Genomic DNA, 24,093 nt, shown 5'->3' on the forward strand with positions numbered 1-24,093 from the left:
ACAAGTTTAGTTTCATGTTTTCTTAATTATATATGTTTCCATTTTTTGAGCCTAATGGCATATATAAATACACCTGGTAAGCAAAGCAGCAGATCCAGCGCCAAATATGAAACCTGTCGGAAAACTGTTGCGGTTAAACGACTCCGAATAAGGGCTTGGTTTTGCAGCATCGGTTGCGCCAGCCAAAAATCCCACCAGAAGTATTAGGCAAAAGAGGAAAAGACATTGACCTGCCATAACTCAACTTTGCTTCTAACCAATGTCTAGGATTTCTATAGATCGAATTATTTCAAAAGGGATTACTGTTCTAAAACAATCTTATAATTAAATAATATTTGAATTGAATTATGCATGTCACCATATCGTTCTGATTTTTGTGTTTTCTTAATTTTAACCAACTTCTTAACAGCGAAAGTATCATGATGTATTGACGATTTGTGTCATGCATAAATGATCACAACCTCCATTCTTCTCATCATCTTGCAGTCAACCCAAACCAATTATATATCTGATATTATTACGGAACCAAACCATTGATAAGTTATTAAGAATATATTACAGTACACAGAGAAATTATGAGCACATACAAATTTAGCACTTCCTTCAATTAGCGAAGACTTAGAGTAGTATGATCTTACCACTCTACTTCTGCAGAAAATTCTTGAACCAAATGGCTAATTGCTTTGGATATCTTTTCAAACCATTATTATAGCCAACAAAGTTGATACCAAACCTCAGAGTATAACCAGAGTTCCATTCGAAGTTATCTAAAAGTGACCACGCAAAGTCACCTTCCACATTCCCACCCTCCCTCACAAACTTATTTATCATGAATTCTTCTTCACTTTCTTAAACAAATATTAATAAACTGATTAGCAAATGAACGATGATGAGAAATGAAGCTCACTTAATGGCTTTTTGGAGAAACAAAAGATGGTAGTAGTAGTAATTTATCCTCATGGGATCCTTCAGGGCTTCCTCAAGTGGTAAGGTAGTGTTATTAAACTTACTAATCCTGTCGGAGTTCAAGATTAAATGGAGTATGATTAACAAATAAATTTACATAATACTGTATATATTTGTTAACTTTTCATTTGGTCAGTCTATGAAGTGATGGAAGGATTTCTTACCATTCTCAGTGATATAAACAAGAGGATTGTTGTAATATTCCTTTATGTAAGTCAGAAGATCTCGCAACCCCTTTGAATAAACATAGAGCCAGCTTGAAGCAGCCTGTTAAACGAATTTAGTATTAATGTATATCCTCGTTAATTGAACATTAATGTTCTTCTTTTTATTTCCCTGACAGATATACATACTTGTGGGCCAATGAGGATCCCTCTTCGCTTGGCTGCAAGAGGAAAAATATATAAACATGAAGGGTTAAGAATAAATATAATGTAATCTCAAACTAGAATAATTTACACTTAAAAAAATTAGGATTATTATTATGAATTATATTGTTAATTTAGTTTGATCTACGAACTTACGAGTGGACAAGAGAATCTGTAGAATAGCTAATATTGACAAGATTGGCAACAGGATCATTAACAGCATAATACGAAGTGTAGTAATTTCATCCAATAAAATCCTTTGATCGTCTTTGATTGCTCCTTGGTGAATTCTGGTAAATTAATCAATGAATGGTTTTGACATGATTTACTCACCACCCAAAACTGAAATCAAGTGCTCTTTTTGGCTGCCTCAACATTTGGTTTCGAATCAGAGTAAGGTATCAACCAAGAACTGGTTAATGTTATTCCAATCTTACTCTTTTGAATCGCCAAAATTACAGTACAATATATCATAATTTTAGTTTTAGTGCTTCAAATATTAATTATTAGCACCGGTACCTAAAGTAGCTATCACTCACCTGGTATTATTGCATGTATTCAATAATGGATCCAAAAATTTCTGTTAGGTTTGATCAAAATAAAAATTAATTATACATTAATATTTCTGTCCATTAATATTTATGTTAGGGTTTATCAGAATTCAGAAATTATATATATTAATAATTTTTTTTTAAATTGACAACAGGATCTGCCCCTGCCTCCATTGTTTTACAGTTGCGGCATGAGAGAGTATGAGAGTGTGGCCAATAACATAAGGCTCAGAGTTTCCGGCCTGGCAAGCCTCATTTACCCATTTGGAGCGGCGGCCTGGGGACCCAATGCGTACATGGAGGGCTCATTTATAGTGATCCAATGCTTCACACGGTCACCAAATTCTTTGAAGCAAAGTTCAGCAAAATCAAGACAATCATCCCTGTATTAATTTTCCAAAATAAATATCGGGAAATCTATATATATTGTGGTTACAAAATTCTATTTCCCTGGCAATTGCAGTAATGGATTATCGATCTGTAAATAAAAAGTCTCCGTACTCATCCCTCTAGGGCCTGGGGAAGATCCCCGCAAAAGATAGTCACAGAGGGCTGCTGACCTGCAATTAATTGAATATCAGATATATATATATATATATATATATATATATATTCGTGGGAATTAATAATTAACTTTTAGAATCGATCCAATTCCTAAATACACTCACTCCCCCACTTAGATTCCCATCTGGTTTATAGCAAAACGCCAAATATTGAAAAGTAAACTTTTTCACGGTCGACTTCAATAGAAAGTTTAAAAGTTAATTTATTTAATAAAGCAAGTAATTAACAGTCTCTTTCGTTTATTATTTTTATCTTATCTTATTTCATTATCATATCCTAAAAACTTAAAAAATTATTATTTTAATATTCTTAAAATTCAATTCTACTTTGTTTAATTCAAAATATTTAGAATTATTTTTTTTATAAAAATAACCTAACTCAATTTAATTTTTTTTTTTTTTAAATCCTACCTTAAGAACATAGAATAGTAAACCAAACGGTCTAAACAATAAAAAAGAAATTAATTAACTTAAGAATGCATAGAAATCTGGGATCTTCAGTTCATCGTAAGAAGCGACTGTCAAACTGCGTGTGGCTCACTCCAGTGTTCCAAAGCAAAGAGTCACGGACCATGGTCATAATCCTAAATTGAAGGACCATGGGAGACATAGAATGGTCCATGTAATAAATATTCATAAATATGTGTCAATTGGCAGCTTTCATCAGTCACCACGAGACACGAAATTAATTGATAATGCCATGCACTAATAGTGATTTTTTAATTTTGAAGTGGTTTTTTCATAAAGCAAATCTCTTGCTTCTTTATTAATTATTTACTTTTTTTATTAAACTGTTCTGACTGTTTTGCCCCTCTTCTGTCTAAAATAACGAAAAATTGCTGACATCTGACATATGGCAGTGGGTTTTGCATAATTCTTTTAAGTACTTGAGCCGGTTTTAATTTTGACCAAACCTCCAAGAGGTTTAAGTAATAATCTCTTTATTAAATAATTATCTGTAATAGTAGTTTTGGAGATCTTAACTTTAAAATTATATTAGATCCTAATCTTGCTCATTTATTATTAAGAAGATTTGAATTTAGAAGATCATATTAAATTCTCATTTGATCTTTTATCATCAGATCATTTAGAGATAATTTATATTTATTACATTCATTAGCTAGTTATTTACTACAGAGTTATTTCGTTTGCTTCTTTTTTACAAGCTTGAGTACATAAACAAATCAATGTATATTTCACTAACTAGCTACTTACTAAAGATTTATTATAAACGAAGCTGAATATTTAGAAAAAGTGATTTTTTTATTAATGTCAATTCCCCACCTCAATAGGTGTTAGATTACAACTCTACTAACATTAAAATTGGAGAATGATTACAACTGCAACTCAACATTAACTTGGCAGGAGAAGATTCATCCCTGCGCTTGCTCACTGGACTTCACTTAATTAACCAAGACCATTTAATGAAGTATTAGCTCTACTTTTGCAGGAAATTCTTGAACCAAGTAGCCGATTGCTTAGGATATCTTTTCAAGCTGCCATTACTAAAGTCCACGAAGTTGATTCCAAACCTCAAAGTAAAACCATAGCCCCATTCAAAGTCATCTAAAAGTGTCCAGGCAAAGAAACCTTTGACATTCACACCGTCTCTGCCAGGAATATCATCAAAATGATCATTTACTACCAGTTCTTTGAATTATAAAGACTAATTCACTAAATAATGAGAAAAGCAAACTCACTTAATGGCTCTACGGAGGAATAAAAGATGGCGGTAGTAGTAAAGTACCCTGACTGGATCCTCTAGGGCTTGAGGTAAGGTAGCAGTATTATTAGTATCAATAACCCCTGGAAAATATCATAATTAAGGTTGGAGAAAATTAATTAATATTACTTATGAAATTGGTCAGAGTCAATAAAGTGAATATCAATTGAAGAACTTTTCCCACCATTTTCAGTGATGTAAATAACAGGATTCTTGTAATTTCTCTTGGTGTAAACCAGAAGATCTCGGATCCCCTTTGGATAAACGTAGAGAAAGCTTGAACCAGGCTGTTAAACAATAGAATTTATATATCATGAATATTCTAATCATTTGAACACATGTCAAAAGTCTTTTTTTTTTCTTTTGACTCATTTACATACTTGCTCGCCAATGGGGACCCCGTTACGCACGGCTGCAAAAGAAAAATAAATAGAACGAATACATTAAAAATCACATGAGTCAAAAGCAAATAAGGAAAATCTCGCCGTATGTTATGTTTTCTTCTACAAACTTACGGGTCGTCTCAACTCCGGAATCGGTTGAGTAGCTAATATTGACAGTAGCGGCAGGAACCCTCCTAGCATAATATGTTGTGTAGTAATTATTCCAATAAAATCATAAGATCCTTTGAGCCTCTTTGATTGCCTCTTGCTGAACGTTGGAAGTCTTATTCCCACCCGTTCACGCATGGATGCTGGATAATCACCATAACCACTGGGTCCAAAAACCTGTAACGTAAATTACAGAAAACCATTATAAATGGCTTCTTATTAAAATACTTTAGTTAATTAATGAGCAGTTGGTCAATTTACTTACATCCAAATTGAAATCAAGGCTCTTTTGGCTGCCGCAACATCAGATGCGGAGTTGGAGTAAGGTACACATCAAATAGTCGTTACTGTTATTCCAATCTGTCCCTTTTGAGTTGCCTATTTTGAATACCGTAACATAATTAATTTTTAGTTCTTCAATTGGCTCTATAAGAGCCGAACACTGACATATATATAACCAGAATAATTACCTAGTAGCTGTCACTCACCTGGTACTTTTGCTTGTATAGTTGAACTGCTGCTGCATGAGCAAGAAGCAGATGTGGCCTACGTGTAAGGCTCGTGGAAGAGTTTCCGGCCTGGCATGATCCATCTACATATTTGGAGCAGCGGCCTGGTGCCGAAATGCCGGTGTCATAACCTTGGCTAGCAAAGTTAGAGGGCTCATTAAAAGTGATCCAGTCCTTCACCCGATCACCAAATTCTTTGAAGCAAAGATCAGCGAAGTTTCGATAATCATCCCTGTATTTTTCAAAATAATTAAATAATCTCTATATGGTCATGAGAACGGTTGGTTTGTGTGTGTGCATGTGTTGTGTGAAATTCAATTTTCACTTACACAAAACGAGAGCTTAAAAGGCCACCATAATCATCTTCCAGGCTTGGGGAACATCCAATGAAAGATGGTCACAAGGGTTGCAACCTGCTCGCAAATGGTAGTTTAACAGATATTAGCATATATTTTATAAAGACTATAAAGATGAATGGGCTAGAATTATCACCGTTTGCTATTAGCTCGTTGATGAGATTATTAAAAACGAATGCCTTCCTTGTTCACTCCCCTTTTCAGCTTCCCCCTGATTTGTGGCCAGGGCAATTATAATAAAATTAGAACCTCCCCTGAAACATGTAAAAAGGGAAGCCTATTGATGGCATTTGTTGTAATTTTAACTAATACTATGGATGATTGTATAAACTAATTGTACATTTGTTTTATATTCATTCTTCACTAAAATTGTTTCGGGTACTGAAGAGAATAATGATATTACCAGGAAGAACTCTAGACCACGAAACGGAGAATCTGAATGCATCCGTATTCATATCCTTCATTATCTTTACATCTTCCTATGATTATAGTGGTCACCTTTTAATTTGTTAATAATATTCAATACAGAGAAGAGAAAAAAGCCAGCAACATCAATAGTCAAACATAAGTAAAGAGAAAGATAATCTACTCAAACACCTTGTAACGTGGTAAAAATCTTCAGTTACATCTCCATTGCTACCATCCGCTATTTTTTCTGCAGTGCAATAAAGAATAAGAAAGTTGCAGAATAAGATATGAGAACAATTCATGCAGTCAGAGATACTTTGAGGCACTGTAAAAACCTGGGTGCGCGGTGAGTGAATATCCCGATCCTTGGCTTCCTCCCTCCTGTACTGCCGCACCTTCATACTGTGGAAATCGTATAAATTTTCTAGAAATTTATTTGTTGTATGTATATATAGCAATTAGTTGTATTAATTTGAACCTGATAAGCCGGAGGATGTTCCGAAAACGAAACCTTTTGGAAAGCTAGTACGATTGAAGAGATTATGGACTTGACCACTTGTTGCTCTTATGCCCTGTGTTTTAGCTAATATAGCGATAAGAACCAAGAGATAGGGTGCAAGAGACGGTTTAATAATCCCATATTTGATTGTGTCTTGAACTTGGAATGCATCCCCATTGCCCCTATTCATACTGCAACTTTCAGGCATATATATAATTAATGACCATACACTCCCTAAGGTTTACCTAGATATCAGAATTTTTAGTCTAATCCTTGGAATTATTGAAGAGTCCAAAGTGAAAAACAGATGATAAATTAAAGTGGAGAAACAAGCAGTGGTACCCGTTAAGTTTCCTCTTTCTAATTTTTGAAGATATTTAAGTATCAGGTTTTTTAATACCAAATGTCGACATAATTTCTTGATTCTAGCAACAAGATATCTTCCATGCCATGCTTTCTTTATACATAATTACCACTTGTTTATTTTATTTATTCATGTTTTCAAGCAATAAATTCTTTTATAAGCAAGAATCATTTTTCTATTTTATATAATGCATGTGGGACTATTTTCTATAGTCCTTATGTTGGACTATATACTGCATTTTCTTTTTCACCATGTGGCAACTAGATCTAGTGATGATTTTTAACAATATTATTACTCTGTAATAAAGGAAAAGCCATGTTCTTTATTTCTACTGATTTTGCTTGTTTGTCTAATGAGATTATATAATAGAAATATATTCTTGCTCAAAAAGATTATAATAAAAAATTATATATCAAAACTGAAATAACGTCAACGCGATCGATCTCTCTTCTCTCAACAGTCACAAGATAAAGTAAATTCTAATAATCACTTGTTTCAAGAATCTTATAATAATATAATATAAAATTCATAAAATTATTTTGTCTAGATCATAAATCTTTTATTAGATCCACACCGGGACGGAGAAAGAATAAAGCTAACTTTTTCCATGTTGTAATTCAAATATATAGATGATAATCTAATTCTCTCTGATTTTCTTAGATATTTTGTTAAATTTTACCTTTAACTATTAAATTTTTGGGCAATATGTCCTTATTTTAAAATTAATTTATATTTTGTTGCCATTACAATTTACCCCTAACTAATAAGTTTTGGACATAATGCCCTTGATTTTAAAACAATTTACAAACCATCCAAGAGGATTGCCGACAGTCGGCCAATGTTGTCGGAACTGCGCATTACCAGCCATACACTGATCTGACCATTTTTTACCAATCGATGGTTGAAAAAGCCATATGTCGTGGATCATACCTTTTCCTCTACGTTGCCACCGATATTAAGCCTGATGGGTTGATTCCAGCATCATCGTCGACGCCAACCACCGCATCTTACTCCTCTCTTTTTCCTCTTCAAATCCTGCCAAACACCCATCACCGAGCTACCCTCAATTGCCAAGACCACTGCTTTTTTGGACGATTTCCCTTTTTCTAGGCTCTTTTCGGTCGCATTTTCACCAAAATCATTCCCATTGCACTGATCACTCCCTTCAGGTCCTCTTCAAACCCCTCAAAGAACATCTCCGTTGCACTTCCTGATCCACGATCACAGTCGGCAATGGCTTGGGTGGGTGGGGATATTTTTTGTTAACAATTAAATTTTTTGTTGCTGGGTTGTTTAAACAAACTCTCAAATGTAGGAGGTTAAAAGATGATTTAAAAAATAAAAGTAACATATTTATATATTTAAAAAAGGACCATTTAGTAATCTATATACATACCAACCAATTTTTCTTCTCAACCAATAATATCATATACCATACTCACTAATTTTTTCTACCTACCTAAACATTTTTCTAAACATATCCAATAATCTTCAGAGTAATTTTATATTTCATTAATATAATATTTTTAGTAAACAACATTCTATTAACCAAATCACCTTTAGTACTTGAGACCGTTTAATTTTGACCAAGGCTCGAGGGTTTAAGTAATAATCGCTTAATTAAATAACAATCTTAGTGAAAAGGTACATTTAACACCTTCACTAACAGTAAATCGGAGAATGTTCAAACTGCAACCGACGTTACACTCGCAGGAGAAGATTCATCCCTGCGCTTATTACTGACTTCACTTAATTAACCAAGACTCATTCATTCTAACTTGTTGAAATAAAAATGTACACTTAATCTAACACCATCTAATGAAGTATTAGCTCTACTTTTGCAGGAAATTCTTGAACCAAGTAGCCGATTGCTTAGGATATCTTTTCAAGCTGCCATTACTAAAGTCCACGAAGATGATGCCAAACCTCGAAGTAAAACCAGAGGTCCATTCAAAGTCATCCAAAAGTGTCCAAGCAAAGAAACCTTTGACATTCACACCGTCTCTGCCAGGAATATCATCAAAATGATTGTTTACTACCTGTTCTTTGAATTATAAAGACTAATTCACTGATTAGCAAATTAATAAATAATGAGAAAAGCAAACTCACTTAATGGCTCTATGGAGGAACAAAAGATGGCGGTAGTAGTAAAGTACCCTGACTGGATCCTCCAGGGCATGAGGTAAGGTAGCAGTATTATTAGTATCACAAACCCCTGGAAAATATCATAAAGTTGGAGAAAATTAATTAATATTACTTATGAAATTGGTCAGTCAATGAAGTGATATCAATTGAAGAACTTTTCCCACCATTTTCAGTGATGTAAATAACAGGGTTCTTGTAATTTCTCTTGGTGTGAAGCAGAAGATCTCGGAACCCCTTTGGATAAACGTAGAGCCAGCTTGAACCAGGCTGCCAAACAATATAATTTATATATTATGAATATTCTAATTATTTAAACACATGTCAAAAGTCTTTTTTTTCTTTGATTCGTATACATACTTGTTCACCAATGGGGACCCCATTACGCACAGCTGCAAAATAAAAATAGATAGAAAGAATTCATTAAATCATGTGAGTCAAAAGCAAATAAGCAAAATCTAGCAGTATTGTTATGTTTCTTCTACAAACTTACGGGTTGTCTCCACTCCGGAATCGGTGGAGTAGCTAATATTGACGGTAGCGGCAGGAACACTCCTAGCATAATATGTTGTGTAGTAATTTATTCCAATAAAATCATAAGATCCTTTGAGCCTCTTTGATTGCCTCTTGCTAAACACTGGAAGTCTTATTCCCACCCGTTCACTCATGGACGCTGGATAATCACCATACACCACTGGGTCCAAAAACCTACAACGTAAATTAAAGAAAACCATTATAAATGGCTTCTTATTTAAAATATCTTTAGTTAATTAATGAGCAGTTTGGACAATTTACTTACCATCCAAGATTGAAATCAAGGGCTCTTTTGGCTGCCGCAACATCAGATGTGGAGTTGGAGTAAGGTAGCATCATAACAGTCGTTAATGTTATTCCAATCTGTCCCTTCTGAGTTGCCTATACTATGAACACCGTAACATAGTTTAATTTTTTAGTTATTCAACTAGCTCTGTAAAAGCTGAATGCATACATACCTGTGTGTGTGTGTGCATATATATATATATATAACCAGAAATAATTAGCTAGTACCTGTCACTCACCTGGTACTTTTGCTTGTATAGTTGAACAGCTGCTGCATGAGCAAGTAGCAGATTGTGGCCAACAATGTAAGGCTCGGTGGCAGAATTTCCGGCCTCGCATGCTGGATATACCCATTTGGAGCAGCGGGCTGGTGCCCAATTGCCCAAGTCATAACCTCGGTAAGAGAACATATTGGGCTCATTCAGAGTGATCCAATGCTTCACACGATCACCAAATTCTTTGAAGCAAAGTTCGGCGAAGTCTCGAAAATCATCCCTGTATTTTTCAAAATAATAAATAATCTATATGGCATGAGGAACGGTTGGGTTGTGTGTGTGCATGTGTTGTGTGAAATTCAATTTTCATACACAAAACAGAGAGCTTAAAAGGCCACCATATCATCTTCCAGGGCTTGGGGAACATCCCAATGAAAGATGGTCACAAAGGTTGCAGACCTGCGCGCAATGGTAGTTTAACAGATATTAGCATATATTTTATAAAAGACTATAAGATGATGGGCTAGAATTATCACCGTTTGCTATTAGCTCGTTGATGAGATATTGTTCAAAAACGAATGCCTCCTTGTTCACTCCCCTTTTCAGCTTCCCACCCTGATTTGTGGCCAAAGGGCAATTATAATAAAAATTGAACCTCCCCTGAAACAGTAAAGAAGGAAGCCTATTGATGGCAATGTTGTAAGGTTTAACGAAATACTATGGATGATTGTTAAAACTAATTGTACATTGGTGTTATATCATTCTTCACTAAAATTGTTTCGAGGTACTGAAGAGAAATAATGATATACCAGGAAGAACCCAGACCACGAAACGGAGAATCTGAATGCATCCGTATTCATATCCTCATTATCTTTACATATTCCTATGATTATAGTGGTCACCTTTAATTTGTTGATAATATTCAATACAGAGAAGAGAAAAGAAGCCAGCAACATCAAATAGCAAACATAAGTAAAGAGAGATAATCTACTCAAAACCTTGTAACGGTGGTAAAAATCTTCAGGACATCTCCATTGCTACCATCCGCTATTTTCTGCAGTGCAATAAAGAATACAGAAAGTTGTGAGAATAGATATGAGAACAATTCATGCAGTCAGAGATACGTTTGAGGCACTGTAAAAACCTGGTGCGCGTGGGTGAAATATCCAGATACTGGCTTCCTCCCCCTGTGCTGCCGCACCTTCATACTGTGGAAATCGTATAAATTTTCTTAGAAATTATTTTGTTGTATGTATATATAGCATTAGTGTATTAATTTGAACCTGATAAGCGAGGAGGATGTGAAACGAAACCTTTTGGAAAGCTAGTACGATTGAAGAGAGATTATGGACTTGACCATTTGTTGCTCTTATGCCCTGTGTTTTAGCTAATATAGCGTTAAGAACCAAGAGATAGGGTGCAAGAGACGTTTTTTATCATACCCATTTTGATTGTGTCTTGAACTTGAATGCATCCCATTGCCCTATTCATACTGGCAACTTTCAGGCATATAGGTATAATAAAATGACCATACATCCCTAAGGTTTACCAGATATCAGAATTTTTAGTCTATCCTTGGAATTATTGAAGAGTCCAAGTGAAAAACAAAGTGATAATTAAAGTGGAGAAACAAGCAGTGGTACACGTTAAGTTTCCTCTTCTAATTTTGAAGATATTAAGTATCAGGTTTTTTAATACCAAATGTCGACATAAATTTCTTGATTCTAGCAACAAGAATCTTCCATGCACATGCTTTCTTTATACATAATTACCACTTGTTTAGTTTATTAGATTCATGTTTCAAGCAATAATTCTTTTATAAGCAGAAATCTATTTTCTATGTTATATAATGCATGTGGGACTATTTTCTATGTCCTTATGTTGGACTTATACTGCATTTTCTTTTTCACATGTGGCAACTAGATCTAGTGATGATTATTAACAATATTATACTCTGTAATAAAGGAAAGCATTCTCCATGTATCTTCTTATTTTACTGATTGCTTGTTTGTCTAATGGAGATATATATAATAGAAATATATTCTTGCCAAAAAAGATATAATAAAAAATTATATATCAAAACTGAAATAACGTCAACGCGAGATCTCTCTTCTCTCAACAGTCAAAAAATAAAGTAAATTCTAATAATCACTGGTTCAAGACTCTTATAATAATAATAAATAATAAAATTCATAAAATTATTGTCTAGATCAATAAATCTCTTTATTAGATCCAACACCGGGACGGGAGAAAGAATAAGCTAATTTTTCCATGTGTAATATCAAATATATAGATGTAATCTAATTCTCTCGATTTTCTTAGATATTTGTATGAATTTTACCTAACTATTAAATTTTTGGGACATACTGTCCTTATTTTAAAATTAATTTATATTTGTTTTGCCATTACAATTTACCCAGCACACCCTGCATAAAGTTTTTAACTGTATTGCCCTTGATTTTAAAACAATTTACAAACCATCCAAGAGGATTGCCGACAGTCGGCCAATGTTGTCGAACCTGTGCACGACCGGTCGTACACTGATCTGACCATTTTTTACCAAATCGATGGTTGGAAACAGCCATATGGTCGTGGATCTAGACCTTTTCCTCTACGTTGCCACCGATATTAAGCCTGATATGGGTTGATTCCAGCATCATCGTCGACGCCAACCACCAGCATCTTACTCCTCTCTTTTTCCTCTTCAAATCCTGCCAAACCCCATCACCGGAGCTACCCTCAATTGCCAGAGAAGCCCACTGCTTTTTTGGACGATTTCCCTTTTTCTAGGCGCTTTTTCGGTCGCATTTTCACCAAAAATCATTCCCACTTGCACTGATCCACTCCCTTTCAGGTCCTCTTCAAAACCCCTCAAAGAACATCTCCGTTGCACTTCCTGATCCACGGTCAGCGGTCAGCAATAGCTTGGATGGGTGGGGATGTTTTTATTAACAATTAAATTTTTTGTTGCTGGGGTGTTTTAACAAAACTCTCAAATGTAGGAGGTTAAAAAATGATTCAAAAAATAATAATAGTAACAATATTATATTAATATTTAAAAAGGAGGACAATTTAGTAATCCATATAACAAACCAACTAATTTATTCCTCTCAACCAAACATATCAATATAACATACCCACCAATTTATTTCTACCTACCTAAATACATTTTTCTAAACATACCCAATAATCTTCAGAGTAATTTATATTTTCATTAATATAATATTTTTAGTAATACAACATTCCATGAATCAAATGCACCTTTAATACTTGAGACCGTTTTAATTTTGACCAAGGCTCGAGGGTTTAAAGTAATAATCGCTTAATTAAATAACTAATCATTAGTGAAAAGGTACATTTAACACCTTCACTAACAGTAAAATTGGAGAATGATTACAACTGCAACCCGACGTTAACTTGGCAGGAGAAGATTCATCCCAGCGCTTATTGACTGGACTTCACTTAATTAACCAAGACTCATTCATTCTAACTTGTTGAAATAAAAATGTACACTTAATCTAACACCATCTAATGAAGTATTAGCTCTACTTTTGCAGGAAATTCTTGAACCAAGTAGCCGATTGCTTAGGATATCTTTTCAAGCTGCCATTACTAAAGTCCACGAAGTTGATTCCAAACCTCAAAGTAAAACCATAGCCCCATTCAAAGTCATCTAAAAGTGTCCAGGCAAAGAAACCTTTGACATTCACACCGTCTCTGCCAGGAATATCATCAAAATGATCATTTACTACCAGTTCTTTGAATTATAAAGACTAATTCACTAAATAATGAGAAAAGCAAACTCACTTAATGGCTCTACGGAGGAATAAAAGATGGCGGTAGTAGTAAAGTACCCTGACTGGATCCTCTAGGGCTTGAGGTAAGGTAGCAGTATTATTAGTATCAATAACCCCTGGAAAATATCATAATTAAGGTTGGAGAAAATTAATTAATATTACTTATGAAATTGGTCAGAGTCAATAAAGTGAATATCAATTGAAGAACTTTTCCCACCATTTTCAGTGATGTAAATAACAGGATTCTTGTAATTTCTCTTGGTGTAAACCAGAAGATCTCGGATCCCCTTTGGATAAACGTAGAGAAAGCTTGAACCAGGCTGAACCTGGGGGCGGTGAGTGAAATATCCCAGATACTTGGCTTCTGCCTCCTGTAGCTGCCGCACCTTCATACTGTGGAAATCGTATAAATTTTCTTAGAAATTATTTGTTGTATGTATATATGCAATAAGTGTATTAACTTGAACCTGATAAGCCGAGGGGATGTTCCGAAAACGAAACCTTTTGGAAAGCTAGTACGATTGAAGAGATTATGGACTGACCACTTGTTGCTCTTATGCCCTGTGTTTTCGCAAATATAGCGATAAGAAACAGGAGAAGGGTGCAAGAGACGTTAATAATACCCATATTTGATTGTGTTTTGAACTTGGAATGCATCCCCATTGCCCCTATTTATACTGCAACGTTCAGGCATATTAGGTATAATATAATGACCATACACTCCCTAAGGTTTACCTAGATATCAGAATTTTTAGTCTAATCCTTGGAATTATTGAAGAGTCCAAAGTGAAAAAAAACGATGATAAATTAAAGTGGAGAAACAAGCAGTAGTACACGTTAAGTTTCCTCTTTCTAATTTTTGAAGATTTTAAGTATCATGTTTTTAATAACAATGTCGACATAAATTTCTTGATTCTAGCCAACAAGATATCTTCCATGCATGCTTTCTTTATACATAATTACCACTTGTTTAGTTTATTATATTCATGTTTACAAGCAATAAAGTCTTTTATAAGCAAGAATCTTTTCTATTTTATATAATGCATGTGGACTATTTTCTATAGTCCTTATGTTGGACTATATACGGCATTTCTTTTTCACCATGTGGCAACTAGACCAGTGATGATTATAACAATACATACATCTGTAATAAAGGAAAAGCCATGTTCTTTATTTGTACTGATTTTGCTTTTTTGTCAAGGGATATATATAATAGAAAATATATTCTTGCTCAAAAAAGATTATAACAAAAAATTATATTCAAAACTTGAAATAACGTCAACGCGATCGATCTCTCTTCTCTCAACAGTCAACAAGTAAAGTAAAATTCTAATAATCACTTGTTTCAAGAATCTTATAATAATAAATAATAATAATATAATAATAATAAAAATTCATACAATATTTTGTCTAGATCAATAAATTTATTAGATCCAACACGGGACGGGAGAAAGAATAAAAGCTAACTTTTCCATGTGTGTAATATCAAATATATAGATGATAATCTAATTCTCTGGATTTTCTTAGATATTTTATTATAATTTTACCTTTAACTATTAAATTTTGGACATAATGTCCTTATTTGAAATTAATTACATTATGCTGATATTAAAATTATATTAGCTCTACTTTTGCAGGAAATTCTTGAACCAAGTAGCCGATTGCTTAGGATATCTTTTCAAGCTGCCATTACTAAAGTCCACGAAGTTGATTCCAAACCTCAAAGTAAAACCATAGCCCCATTCAAAGTCATCTAAAAGTGTCCAGGCAAAGAAACCTTTGACATTCACACCGTCTCTGCCAGGAATATCATCAAAATGATCATTTACTACCAGTTCTTTGAATTATAAAGACTAATTCACTAAATAATGAGAAAAGCAAACTCACTTAATGGCTCTACGGAGGAATAAAAGATGGCGGTAGTAGTAAAGTACCCTGACTGGATCCTCTAGGGCTTGAGGTAAGGTAGCAGTATTATTAGTATCAATAACCCCTGGAAAATATCATAATTAAGGTTGGAGAAAATTAATTAATATTACTTATGAAATTGGTCAGTCGATGAAGTGAATATCAATTGAAGAACTTTTCCCACCATTTTCAGTGATGTAAATAACAGGATTCTTGTAATTTCTCTTGGTGTAAACCAGAAGATCTCGGATCCCCTTTGGATAAACGTAGAGAAAGCTTGAACCAGGCTGTTAAACAATAGAATTTATATATCATGAATATTCTAATCATTTGAACACATGTCAAAAGTCTTTTTTTTTTCTTTTGACTCATTTACATACTTGCTCGCCAATGGGGACCCCGTTACGCACGGCTGCAAAAGAAAAATAAATAGAACGAATACATTAAAAATCACATGAGTCAAAAGCAAATAAGGAAAATCTAGCAGTATTGTTATGTTTCTTCTACAAACTTACGGGTCGTCTCAACTCCGGAATCGGTTGAGTAGCTAATATTGACAGTAGCGGCTGGAACACTCCTAGCATAATATGTTGTGTAGTAATTTATTCCAATAAAATCATAAGATCTTTTGAGCCTCTTTGATTGCGTCTTGCTGAACGTTGGAAGTCTTATTCCCACCCGTTCACGCATGGATGCTGGATAATCACCATAAGCCACTGGGTCCAAAAACCTGTAACGTAAATTACAGAAAACCATTATAAATGGCTTCTTATTTAAAATATCTTTAGTTAATTAATGAGCAGTTTGGTCAATTTACTTACCATCCAAGATTGAAATCAAGGGCTCTTTTGGCTGCCGCAACATCAGATGCGGAGTTGGAGTAAGGTAGCATCATAATAGTCGTTACTGTTATTCCAATCTGTCCCTTTTGAGTTGCCTATTTTATGAATACCGTAACATAATTTAATTTTTAGTTCTTCAATTGGCTCTATAAGAGCCGAACACTGACATATATATAACCAGAAATAATTACCTAGTAGCTGTCACTCACCTGGTACTTTTGCTTGTATAGTTGAACTGCTGCTGCATGAGCAAGAAGCAGATTGTGGCCTACAGTGTAAGGCTCGGTTGAAGAGTTTCCGGCCTGGCATGATCCATCTACATATTTGGAGCAGCGGCCTGGTGCCGAAATGCCGGTGTCATAACCTTGGCTAGCAAAGTTAGAGGGCTCATTAAAAGTGATCCAGTGCTTCACCCGATCACCAAATTCTTTGAAGCAAAGATCAGCGAAGTTTCGATAATCATCCCTGTATTTTTCAAAATAATTAAAATAATCTCTTATATGGTCATGAGAACGGTTGGGTTGTGTTTGTGCATGTGTTGTGTGAAATTCAATTTTCACTTACACAAAACGAGAGCTTAAAAGGCCACCATAATCATCTTCCAGGGCTTGGGGAACATCCCAATGAAAGATGGTCACAAAGGGTTGCAGACCTGCTCGCAAATGGTAGTTTAACAGATATTAGCATATATTTTATAAAAGACTATAAAGATGAATGGGCTAGAATTATCACCGTTTGCTATTAGCTCGTTGATGAGATTATTGTAAAAACGAATGCCTTCCTTGTTCACTCCCCTTTTCAGCTTCCCACCTGATTTGTGGCCAAAGGGCAATTATAATAAAAATTAGAACCTCCCCTGAAACATGTAAAGAAGGGAAGCCTATTGATGGCATTTGTTGTAAGTTAACTAGAATACTATGGATGATTGTAATAAACTAATTGTACATTTGTTGTTATATTCATTCTTCACTAAAATTGTTTCGAGGTACTGAAGAGAAATAATGATATTACCAGGAAGAACTCTAGACCACGAAACGGAGAATCTGAATGCATCCGTATTCATATCCTTCATTATCTTTACATCTTCCTATGATTATAGTGGTCACCTTTTAATTTGTTAATAATATTCAATACAGAGAAGAGAAAAGAAGTTAGCAACATTAATATAGCAAACATAAGTAAAGAAGAGATAATCTACTCAAAACCTTGTAACGGTGGTAAAAATCTTCAGTTACATCTCCATTGCTACCATCCGCTATTTTTTCTGCAGTGCAATAAAGAATACAGAAAGTTGTCGAAGAATAAGATATGAGAACAATTCATGCAGTCAGAGATATGTTTGAGGCACTGTAAAAACCTGGGTGCGCGTGAGTGAAATTATCCCAGATACTTGGCTTCCTCCCTCCTGTAGCTGCCGCACCTTCATACTGTGGAAATCGTATAAATTTTCTTAGAAATTTATTTGTTGTATGTATATATAGCAATTAAGTGTATTAATTTGAACCTGATAAGCCGAGGAGGATGTTCCGAAAACGAAACCTTTTGGAAAGCTAGTACGATTGAAGAGATTATGGACTTGACCACTTGTTGCTCTTATGCCCTGTGTTTTCGCTAATATAGCGATAAGAACCAGGAGATAGGGTGCAAGAGACGGTTTAATAATACCCATATTTGATTGTGTTTTGAACTTGGAATGCATCCCCATTGCCCCTATTTATACTGCAACTTTCAGGCATATTAGGTATAATATAATGACCATACACTCCCTAAGGTTTACCTAGATATCAGAATTTTTAGTCTAATCCTTGGAATTATTGAAGAGTCCAAAGTGAAAAACCGATGATAAATTAAAGTGGAGAAACAAGCAGTGGTACACGTTAAGTTTCCTCTTTCTAATTTTTGAAGATATTTAAGTATCAGGTTTTTTAATACCAAATGTCGACATAAATTTCTTGATTCTAGCCAACAAGATATCTTCCATGCACATGCTTTCTTTATACATAATTACCACTTGTTTAGTTTATTATATTCATGTTTACAAGCAATAAAGTCTTTTATAAGCAAGAATCTATTTTCTATTTTATATAATGCATGTCGGACTATTTTCTATAGTCCTTATGTTGGACTATATACGGCATTTTCTTTTTCACCATGTGGCAACTAGATCCAGTGATGATTATTAACAATACTATTACTCTGTAATAAAGGAAAAGCCATGTTCTTTATTTGTACTGATTTTGCTTTTTTGTCTAATGGAGATATATATAATAGAAAATATATTCTTGCTCAAAAAAGATTATAACAAAAAATTATATATCAAAACTTGAAATAACGTCAACGCGATCGATCTCTCTTCTCTCAACAGTCAACAAGATAAAGTAAAATTCTAATAATCACTTGTTTCAAGAATCTTATAATAATAATAATAATAATAATAATAATAATAATAAAATTCATACAATTATTTTGTCTAGATCAATAAATCTTTTATTAGATCCAACACCGGGACGGGAGAAAGAATAAAAGCTAACTTTTTCCATGTTGTAATATCAAATATATAGATGATAATCTAATTCTCTGGATTTTCTTAGATATTTTATTATAATTTTACCTTTAACTATTAAATTTTTGGACAATAATGTCCTTATTTTGAAATTAATTTACATTATGCTGCTATTACAATTTATCCCTAACTAATTAAGTTTTTAACTGTATTGCCCTTGATTTTAAAACAATTTACAAACCACCCAAGAGGATTGCCGACAGTCGGCCAATGTTGTCGAACCTGTGCACGACCGGTCGTACACTGATCTGACCATTTTTTTACCAAATCGATGGTTAGAAATAGCCATATGGTCGTAAATCTAGACTTTTTCCTCTACGTTGCCACCGATATTAAGCTTGATATGGGCTGATTCCAGCATCATCGTCGGCCCCAACCACCAGCATCTTACTCCTCTCGTTTTCCTCTTCAAATCCTGCCAAACCCCATCACCGGAGCTACCCTCAATCGCCAGAGAAGCCCACTGCTTTTTTGCGTGATTTCCCTTTTTCTAAGCGCTTTTTCGGTCGCATTTTCACCAAAAATCATCACCACTTGCATCGATCCACTCCCCTTTAGCTCCTCTTCAAAACCCCTCAAAGAACATCTCTGTTGCACTTCCTGATCGACGGTCAGCGGTCAGCAATAGCTTGGATGGGTGGGGATGTTTTTATTAACAATTAAATTTTTCGTTGCTGGGGTGTTTTAACAAAACTCTCAAATGTAGGAGGTTAAAAAATGATTCAAAAAATAATAATAGTAACAATATTATATTAATATTTAAAAAGGAGGACAATTTAGTAATCCATATAACAAACCAACTAATTTATTCCTCTCAACCAAACATATCAATATAACATACCCACCAATTTATTTCTACCTACCTAAATACATTTTTCTAAACATACCCAATAATCTTCAGAGTAATTTATATTTCTATTAATATAATATTTTTAGTAATACAACATTCCATGAATCAAATGCACCTTTAATACTTGAGACCGTTTTAATTTTGACCAAGGCTCGAGGGTTTAAAGTAATAATCGCTTAATTAAATAACTAATCATTAGTGAAAAGGTACATTTAACACCTTCACTAACAGTAAAATCGGAGAATGATTACAACTGCAACCCGACGTTAACTTCGCAGGAGAAGATTCATCCCTGCGCTTATTGACTGGACTTCACTTAATTAACCAAGACTCATTCATTCTAACTTGTTGAAATAAAAATGTACACTTAATCTAACACCATCTAATGAAGTATTAGCTCTACTTTTGCAGGAAATTCTTGAACCAAGTAGCCGATTGCTTAGGATATCTTTTCAAGCTGCCATTACTAAAGTCCACGAAGTTGATGCCAAACCTCGAAGTAAAACCAGAGGTCCATTCAAAGTCATCCAAAAGTGTCCAAGCAAAGAAACCTTTGACATTCACACCGTCTCTGCCAGGAATATCATCAAAATGATTATTTACTACCAGTTCTCTGAATTATAAAGACTAATTCACTGATTAGCAAATTAATAAATAATGAGAAAAGCAAACTCACTTAATGGCTCTATGGAGGAACAAAAGATGGCGGTAGTAGTAAAGCACCCTGACTGGATCCTCCAGGGCATGAGGTAAGGTAGCAGTATTATTAGTATCACAAACCCCTGGAAAATATCATAAGGTTGGAGAAAATTAATTAATATTACTTATGAAATTGGCCAGTCAATGAAGTGATATCAATTGAAGAACTTTTCCCACCATTTTCAGTGATGTAAATAACAGGGTTCTTGTAATTTCTCTTGGTGTGAAGCAGAAGATCTCGGATCCCCTTTGGATAAACGTAGAGCCAGCTTGAACCAGGCTGCCAAACAATAGAATTTACATATTATGAATATTCTAATTATTTAAACACATGTCAAAAGTCTTTTTTTTCTTTGATTCGTATACATACTTGTTCACCAATGGGGACCCCATTACGCACAGCTGCAAAAGAAAAATAAATAGAAAGAATTCGTTAAATCATGTGAGTCAAAAGCAAATAAGCAACATCTAGCAGTATTGTTATGTTTCTTCTACAAACGTACGGGTTGTCTCCACTCCGGAATCGGTGGAGTAGCTAATATTGACGGTAGCGGCAGGAACACTCCTAGCATAATATGTTGTGTAGTAATTTATTCCAATAAAATCATAAGATCCTTTGAGCCTCTTTGATTGCCTCTTGCTAAACACTGGAAGTCTTATTCCCACCCGTTCACTCATGGACGCTGGATAATCACCATACACCACTGGGTCCAAAAACCTACAACGTAAATTAAAGAAAACCATTATAAATGGCTTCTTATTTAAAATATCTTTAGTTAATTAATGAGCAGTTTGGACAATTTACTTACCATCCAAGATTGAAATCAAGGGCTCTTTTGGCTGCCGCAACATCAGATGTGGAGTTGGAGTAAGGTAGCATCATAACAGTCGTTAATGTTATTCCAATCTGTCCCTTCTGAGTTGCCTATACTATGAACACCGTAACATAGTTTAATTTTTTAGTTATTCAACTAGCTCTGTAAAAGCTGAATGCATACATACCTGTGTGTGTGTGTGCATATATATATATATATAACCAGAAATAATTAGCTAGTACCTGTCACTCACCTGGTACTTTTGCTTGTATAGTTGAACAGCTGCTGCATGAGCAAGTAGCAGATTGTGGCCAACAATGTAAGGCTCGGTGGCAGAATTTCCTGCCTCGCATGCTGGATATACCCATTTGGAGCAGCGGGCTGGTGCCCAATTGCCCAAGTCATAACCTCGGTAAGAGAACATATTGGGCTCATTCAGAGTGATCCAATGCTTCACACGATCACCAAATTCTTTGAAGCAAAGTTCGGCGAAGTCTCGAAAATCATCCCTGGAATTTCAAAATAATTAAAATAATCTCTTATGTGGTCATGAGAAGGGTTGGGTTGTGTGTATGCACGTGTTGTGTGAAATACAATTTTCACTTACACAATACTAGCGCTTAGAAAGCCACCATAATCATCTTCCAGGGCCTGGGGAACATCCCAATGAAAGAAGGTCACAAAGGGTTGCAGACCTGCGCGCAAATGGTGGTGTAACAGGTATTAGCATATATTTTATAAGAACTAATTAAAATTAATTCTTCTTATTGAATAAATCTAATATATTACTTGTACGGTGTATTTTCGATTCTTTTTTGTTTGGTTGTATTTATGATATATTTTATTGAAAAGAAAGTCCAAATACATTTGAATAGTGTCATAATTAACATCTTTAATGTGATAACTATCTAAATGTACTTTTCGGCAGTGTATCTATATAAGATCAGCTGGCGGGGACATGGTATTGAGCCGTAATAAATTAGAGCTATATATAAACTAAGTGATATCAGTTGTGACTTTATTCAATAAAGATGTTTTGCTGTTTATCAATTTATTTAATGTAAGCTATAAAGATGAATGGGCTAGAATTAAGTTTTTACCGTTTGCTAGTAGTTCGTTGATAAGATTATTGTAAAAACGAATGCCTTCCATATTCACTCCCCTTTTCAGCTTCCCACCTGATTTGTGGGCAAAGAGCAATTATAATAAAAATTAGAACCTCCCCTGAAAGTTTAATGAAGGCAAGCCTATTGATGGCATTTGTTGTAAGTTAATCAAATTGTACGTTTGTTGTTATATTCATACTTCACTAAAATTGTTTTGGGGTAATGAAGAGAAATAATGATATTACCAGGAAGAACTCTAGACCATGAAATGGAGAATCTGAATGCATCTGTATTCATATCCTTCATTATCTTTACATCTTCCTGTGATTATAGTCCTCACATTTTAATTTGTTAATAATATTCAATATAGAGAAGAGAAAAGAAACCAGCAACATAAATAAAGAAGAGAGAATCTTTTCCAAACCTTATAACGGTGGTAAAAATCTACTGCTACATCTCCCTTGCTGCCATCCGCAATTCTTTCTGCAATGCAACAAAGAATAAATAAAGTTGACTGTCGGAGAATAAGATATGAGAACAATTCATGCAGTCAGAGATATGTTTGAAGCACTATAAAAACCTGGGTATGCGTGAGTGAAATTATCCCAGATACTTGGTCTCCTGCCTCCTGTAGCTGCCGCACCTTCATACTGTAGAAATCGTATAAATTTTCTTAGAAATTTATTTGTTGTATGTATATATAGCAATTAAGTGTATTAATTTCAACCTGATAAGCTGTGGAGGATGTTCCGAAAACGAAACCTTTTGGAAAGCTAGTACGATTGAGGAGATTCTGGACTTGACCACTTGTTGCTCTTATGCCCTGTGTTTGAGCTAACAAAGCGATAAGAACCAGGAGATAGGGTGCAAGAGGGGGTTTGATACCCATATTTGATTGTGTTCTGAACTTCGAATGCATCCATGCCCTTCCCCATTGCCCCTATTTATACTGCCGACCATACACTCCCTAAGGTTTACCTAAAACACAATTAATTAAGTTCCTCAGATTTACAAAAAAATATATATATAATTTTCTGAATAGTTGGTCAACATATTCAACATTCTTTGCCGTCCTCTTTTATATCTTTAAATATAATTTAAATCCATTAATTTTTTTTCCCTTTTATGTTAGATGTATGAGCAATTATATGACTTGTTTTATTGTAAGAACTTTTCGTTAGATGTTTGTTAATATTTTTTTTTTTAAAGAAAATAAAGAAACAAGTCTTTTAAAGAAATTTCTTGATTCTAGCCAACTAGATATCTTCTGTATCTTTCCATGGACATACTTTGTTTATACATAATTACCACTTGTTTAGTTTAATTGTATTCATGTATGCATCAATAAGCTAGATTACAGGCAATAAAGTCTTTTATGAGCAATTGAATCTGTTTCTAATGTTATGTAGTGCTTATGGCCCCGGGAACTTTTCTATTGGTCATATGTGGGAATCTCTATATTGACAGTTTTCTTCTTTG

General features: G+C 34.4%; 3 protein-coding genes and 3 pseudogenes across 3 annotated transcripts; all 6 read right to left on the minus strand.

Moving 5' to 3' along the window:
- Positions 1 to 642: 642 nt before the first annotated feature.
- On the minus strand, positions 643 to 3,022 carry LOC116114286 (annotated as a pseudogene).
- Positions 3,023 to 3,757: 735 nt separating this feature from the next.
- LOC116114303 lies at positions 3,758 to 6,066 on the minus strand (annotated as a pseudogene).
- A 2,624-nt stretch (positions 6,067 to 8,690) lies between these two features.
- LOC116114287 lies at positions 8,691 to 11,241 on the minus strand (annotated as a pseudogene).
- Positions 11,242 to 13,572: 2,331 nt separating this feature from the next.
- On the minus strand, positions 13,573 to 14,223 carry LOC116114288 (beta-glucosidase 13-like). Its single transcript, XM_031400444.1, has 3 exons — positions 14,049 to 14,223; positions 13,842 to 13,947; positions 13,573 to 13,751 (listed from the first exon to the last, which is right to left on the minus strand). Exons 1-3 carry the CDS (start codon positions 14,221 to 14,223, stop codon positions 13,580 to 13,582), a joined length of 453 nt encoding a protein of 150 aa, XP_031256304.1. The 3' UTR covers positions 13,573 to 13,579.
- A 1,233-nt stretch (positions 14,224 to 15,456) lies between these two features.
- On the minus strand, positions 15,457 to 18,236 carry LOC116114317 (beta-glucosidase 12-like). The gene is made up of 13 exons (XM_031400466.1): positions 18,086 to 18,236; positions 17,939 to 18,008; positions 17,787 to 17,845; positions 17,593 to 17,668; positions 17,314 to 17,391; positions 17,146 to 17,233; positions 16,791 to 17,046; positions 16,561 to 16,676; positions 16,255 to 16,469; positions 16,125 to 16,151; positions 15,924 to 16,031; positions 15,719 to 15,824; positions 15,457 to 15,628 (listed from the first exon to the last, which is right to left on the minus strand). Exons 4-13 carry the CDS (start codon positions 17,651 to 17,653, stop codon positions 15,457 to 15,459), a joined length of 1,227 nt encoding a protein of 408 aa, XP_031256326.1. The 5' UTR covers positions 17,654 to 17,668; positions 17,787 to 17,845; positions 17,939 to 18,008; positions 18,086 to 18,236.
- Positions 18,237 to 20,386: 2,150 nt separating this feature from the next.
- Positions 20,387 to 23,413, minus strand: LOC116114274 (beta-glucosidase 12-like). The gene is made up of 12 exons (XM_031400432.1): positions 23,342 to 23,413; positions 23,195 to 23,264; positions 22,860 to 22,935; positions 22,609 to 22,686; positions 22,116 to 22,203; positions 21,762 to 22,017; positions 21,503 to 21,618; positions 21,197 to 21,411; positions 21,064 to 21,095; positions 20,871 to 20,973; positions 20,671 to 20,776; positions 20,387 to 20,565 (listed from the first exon to the last, which is right to left on the minus strand). The coding sequence occupies exons 2-12, from the start codon at positions 23,261 to 23,263 to the stop codon at positions 20,394 to 20,396; spliced, it is 1,311 nt and encodes a 436-aa protein (XP_031256292.1). The 5' UTR covers position 23,264; positions 23,342 to 23,413; the 3' UTR covers positions 20,387 to 20,393.
- Between the last annotated feature and the right edge of the window lie 680 nt (positions 23,414 to 24,093).

This window comes from Pistacia vera, unplaced genomic scaffold (genome assembly GCF_008641045.1).
Source record: "Pistacia vera cultivar Batoury unplaced genomic scaffold, PisVer_v2 Contig706, whole genome shotgun sequence".
NCBI lineage: Eukaryota > Viridiplantae > Streptophyta > Magnoliopsida > Sapindales > Anacardiaceae > Pistacia > Pistacia vera.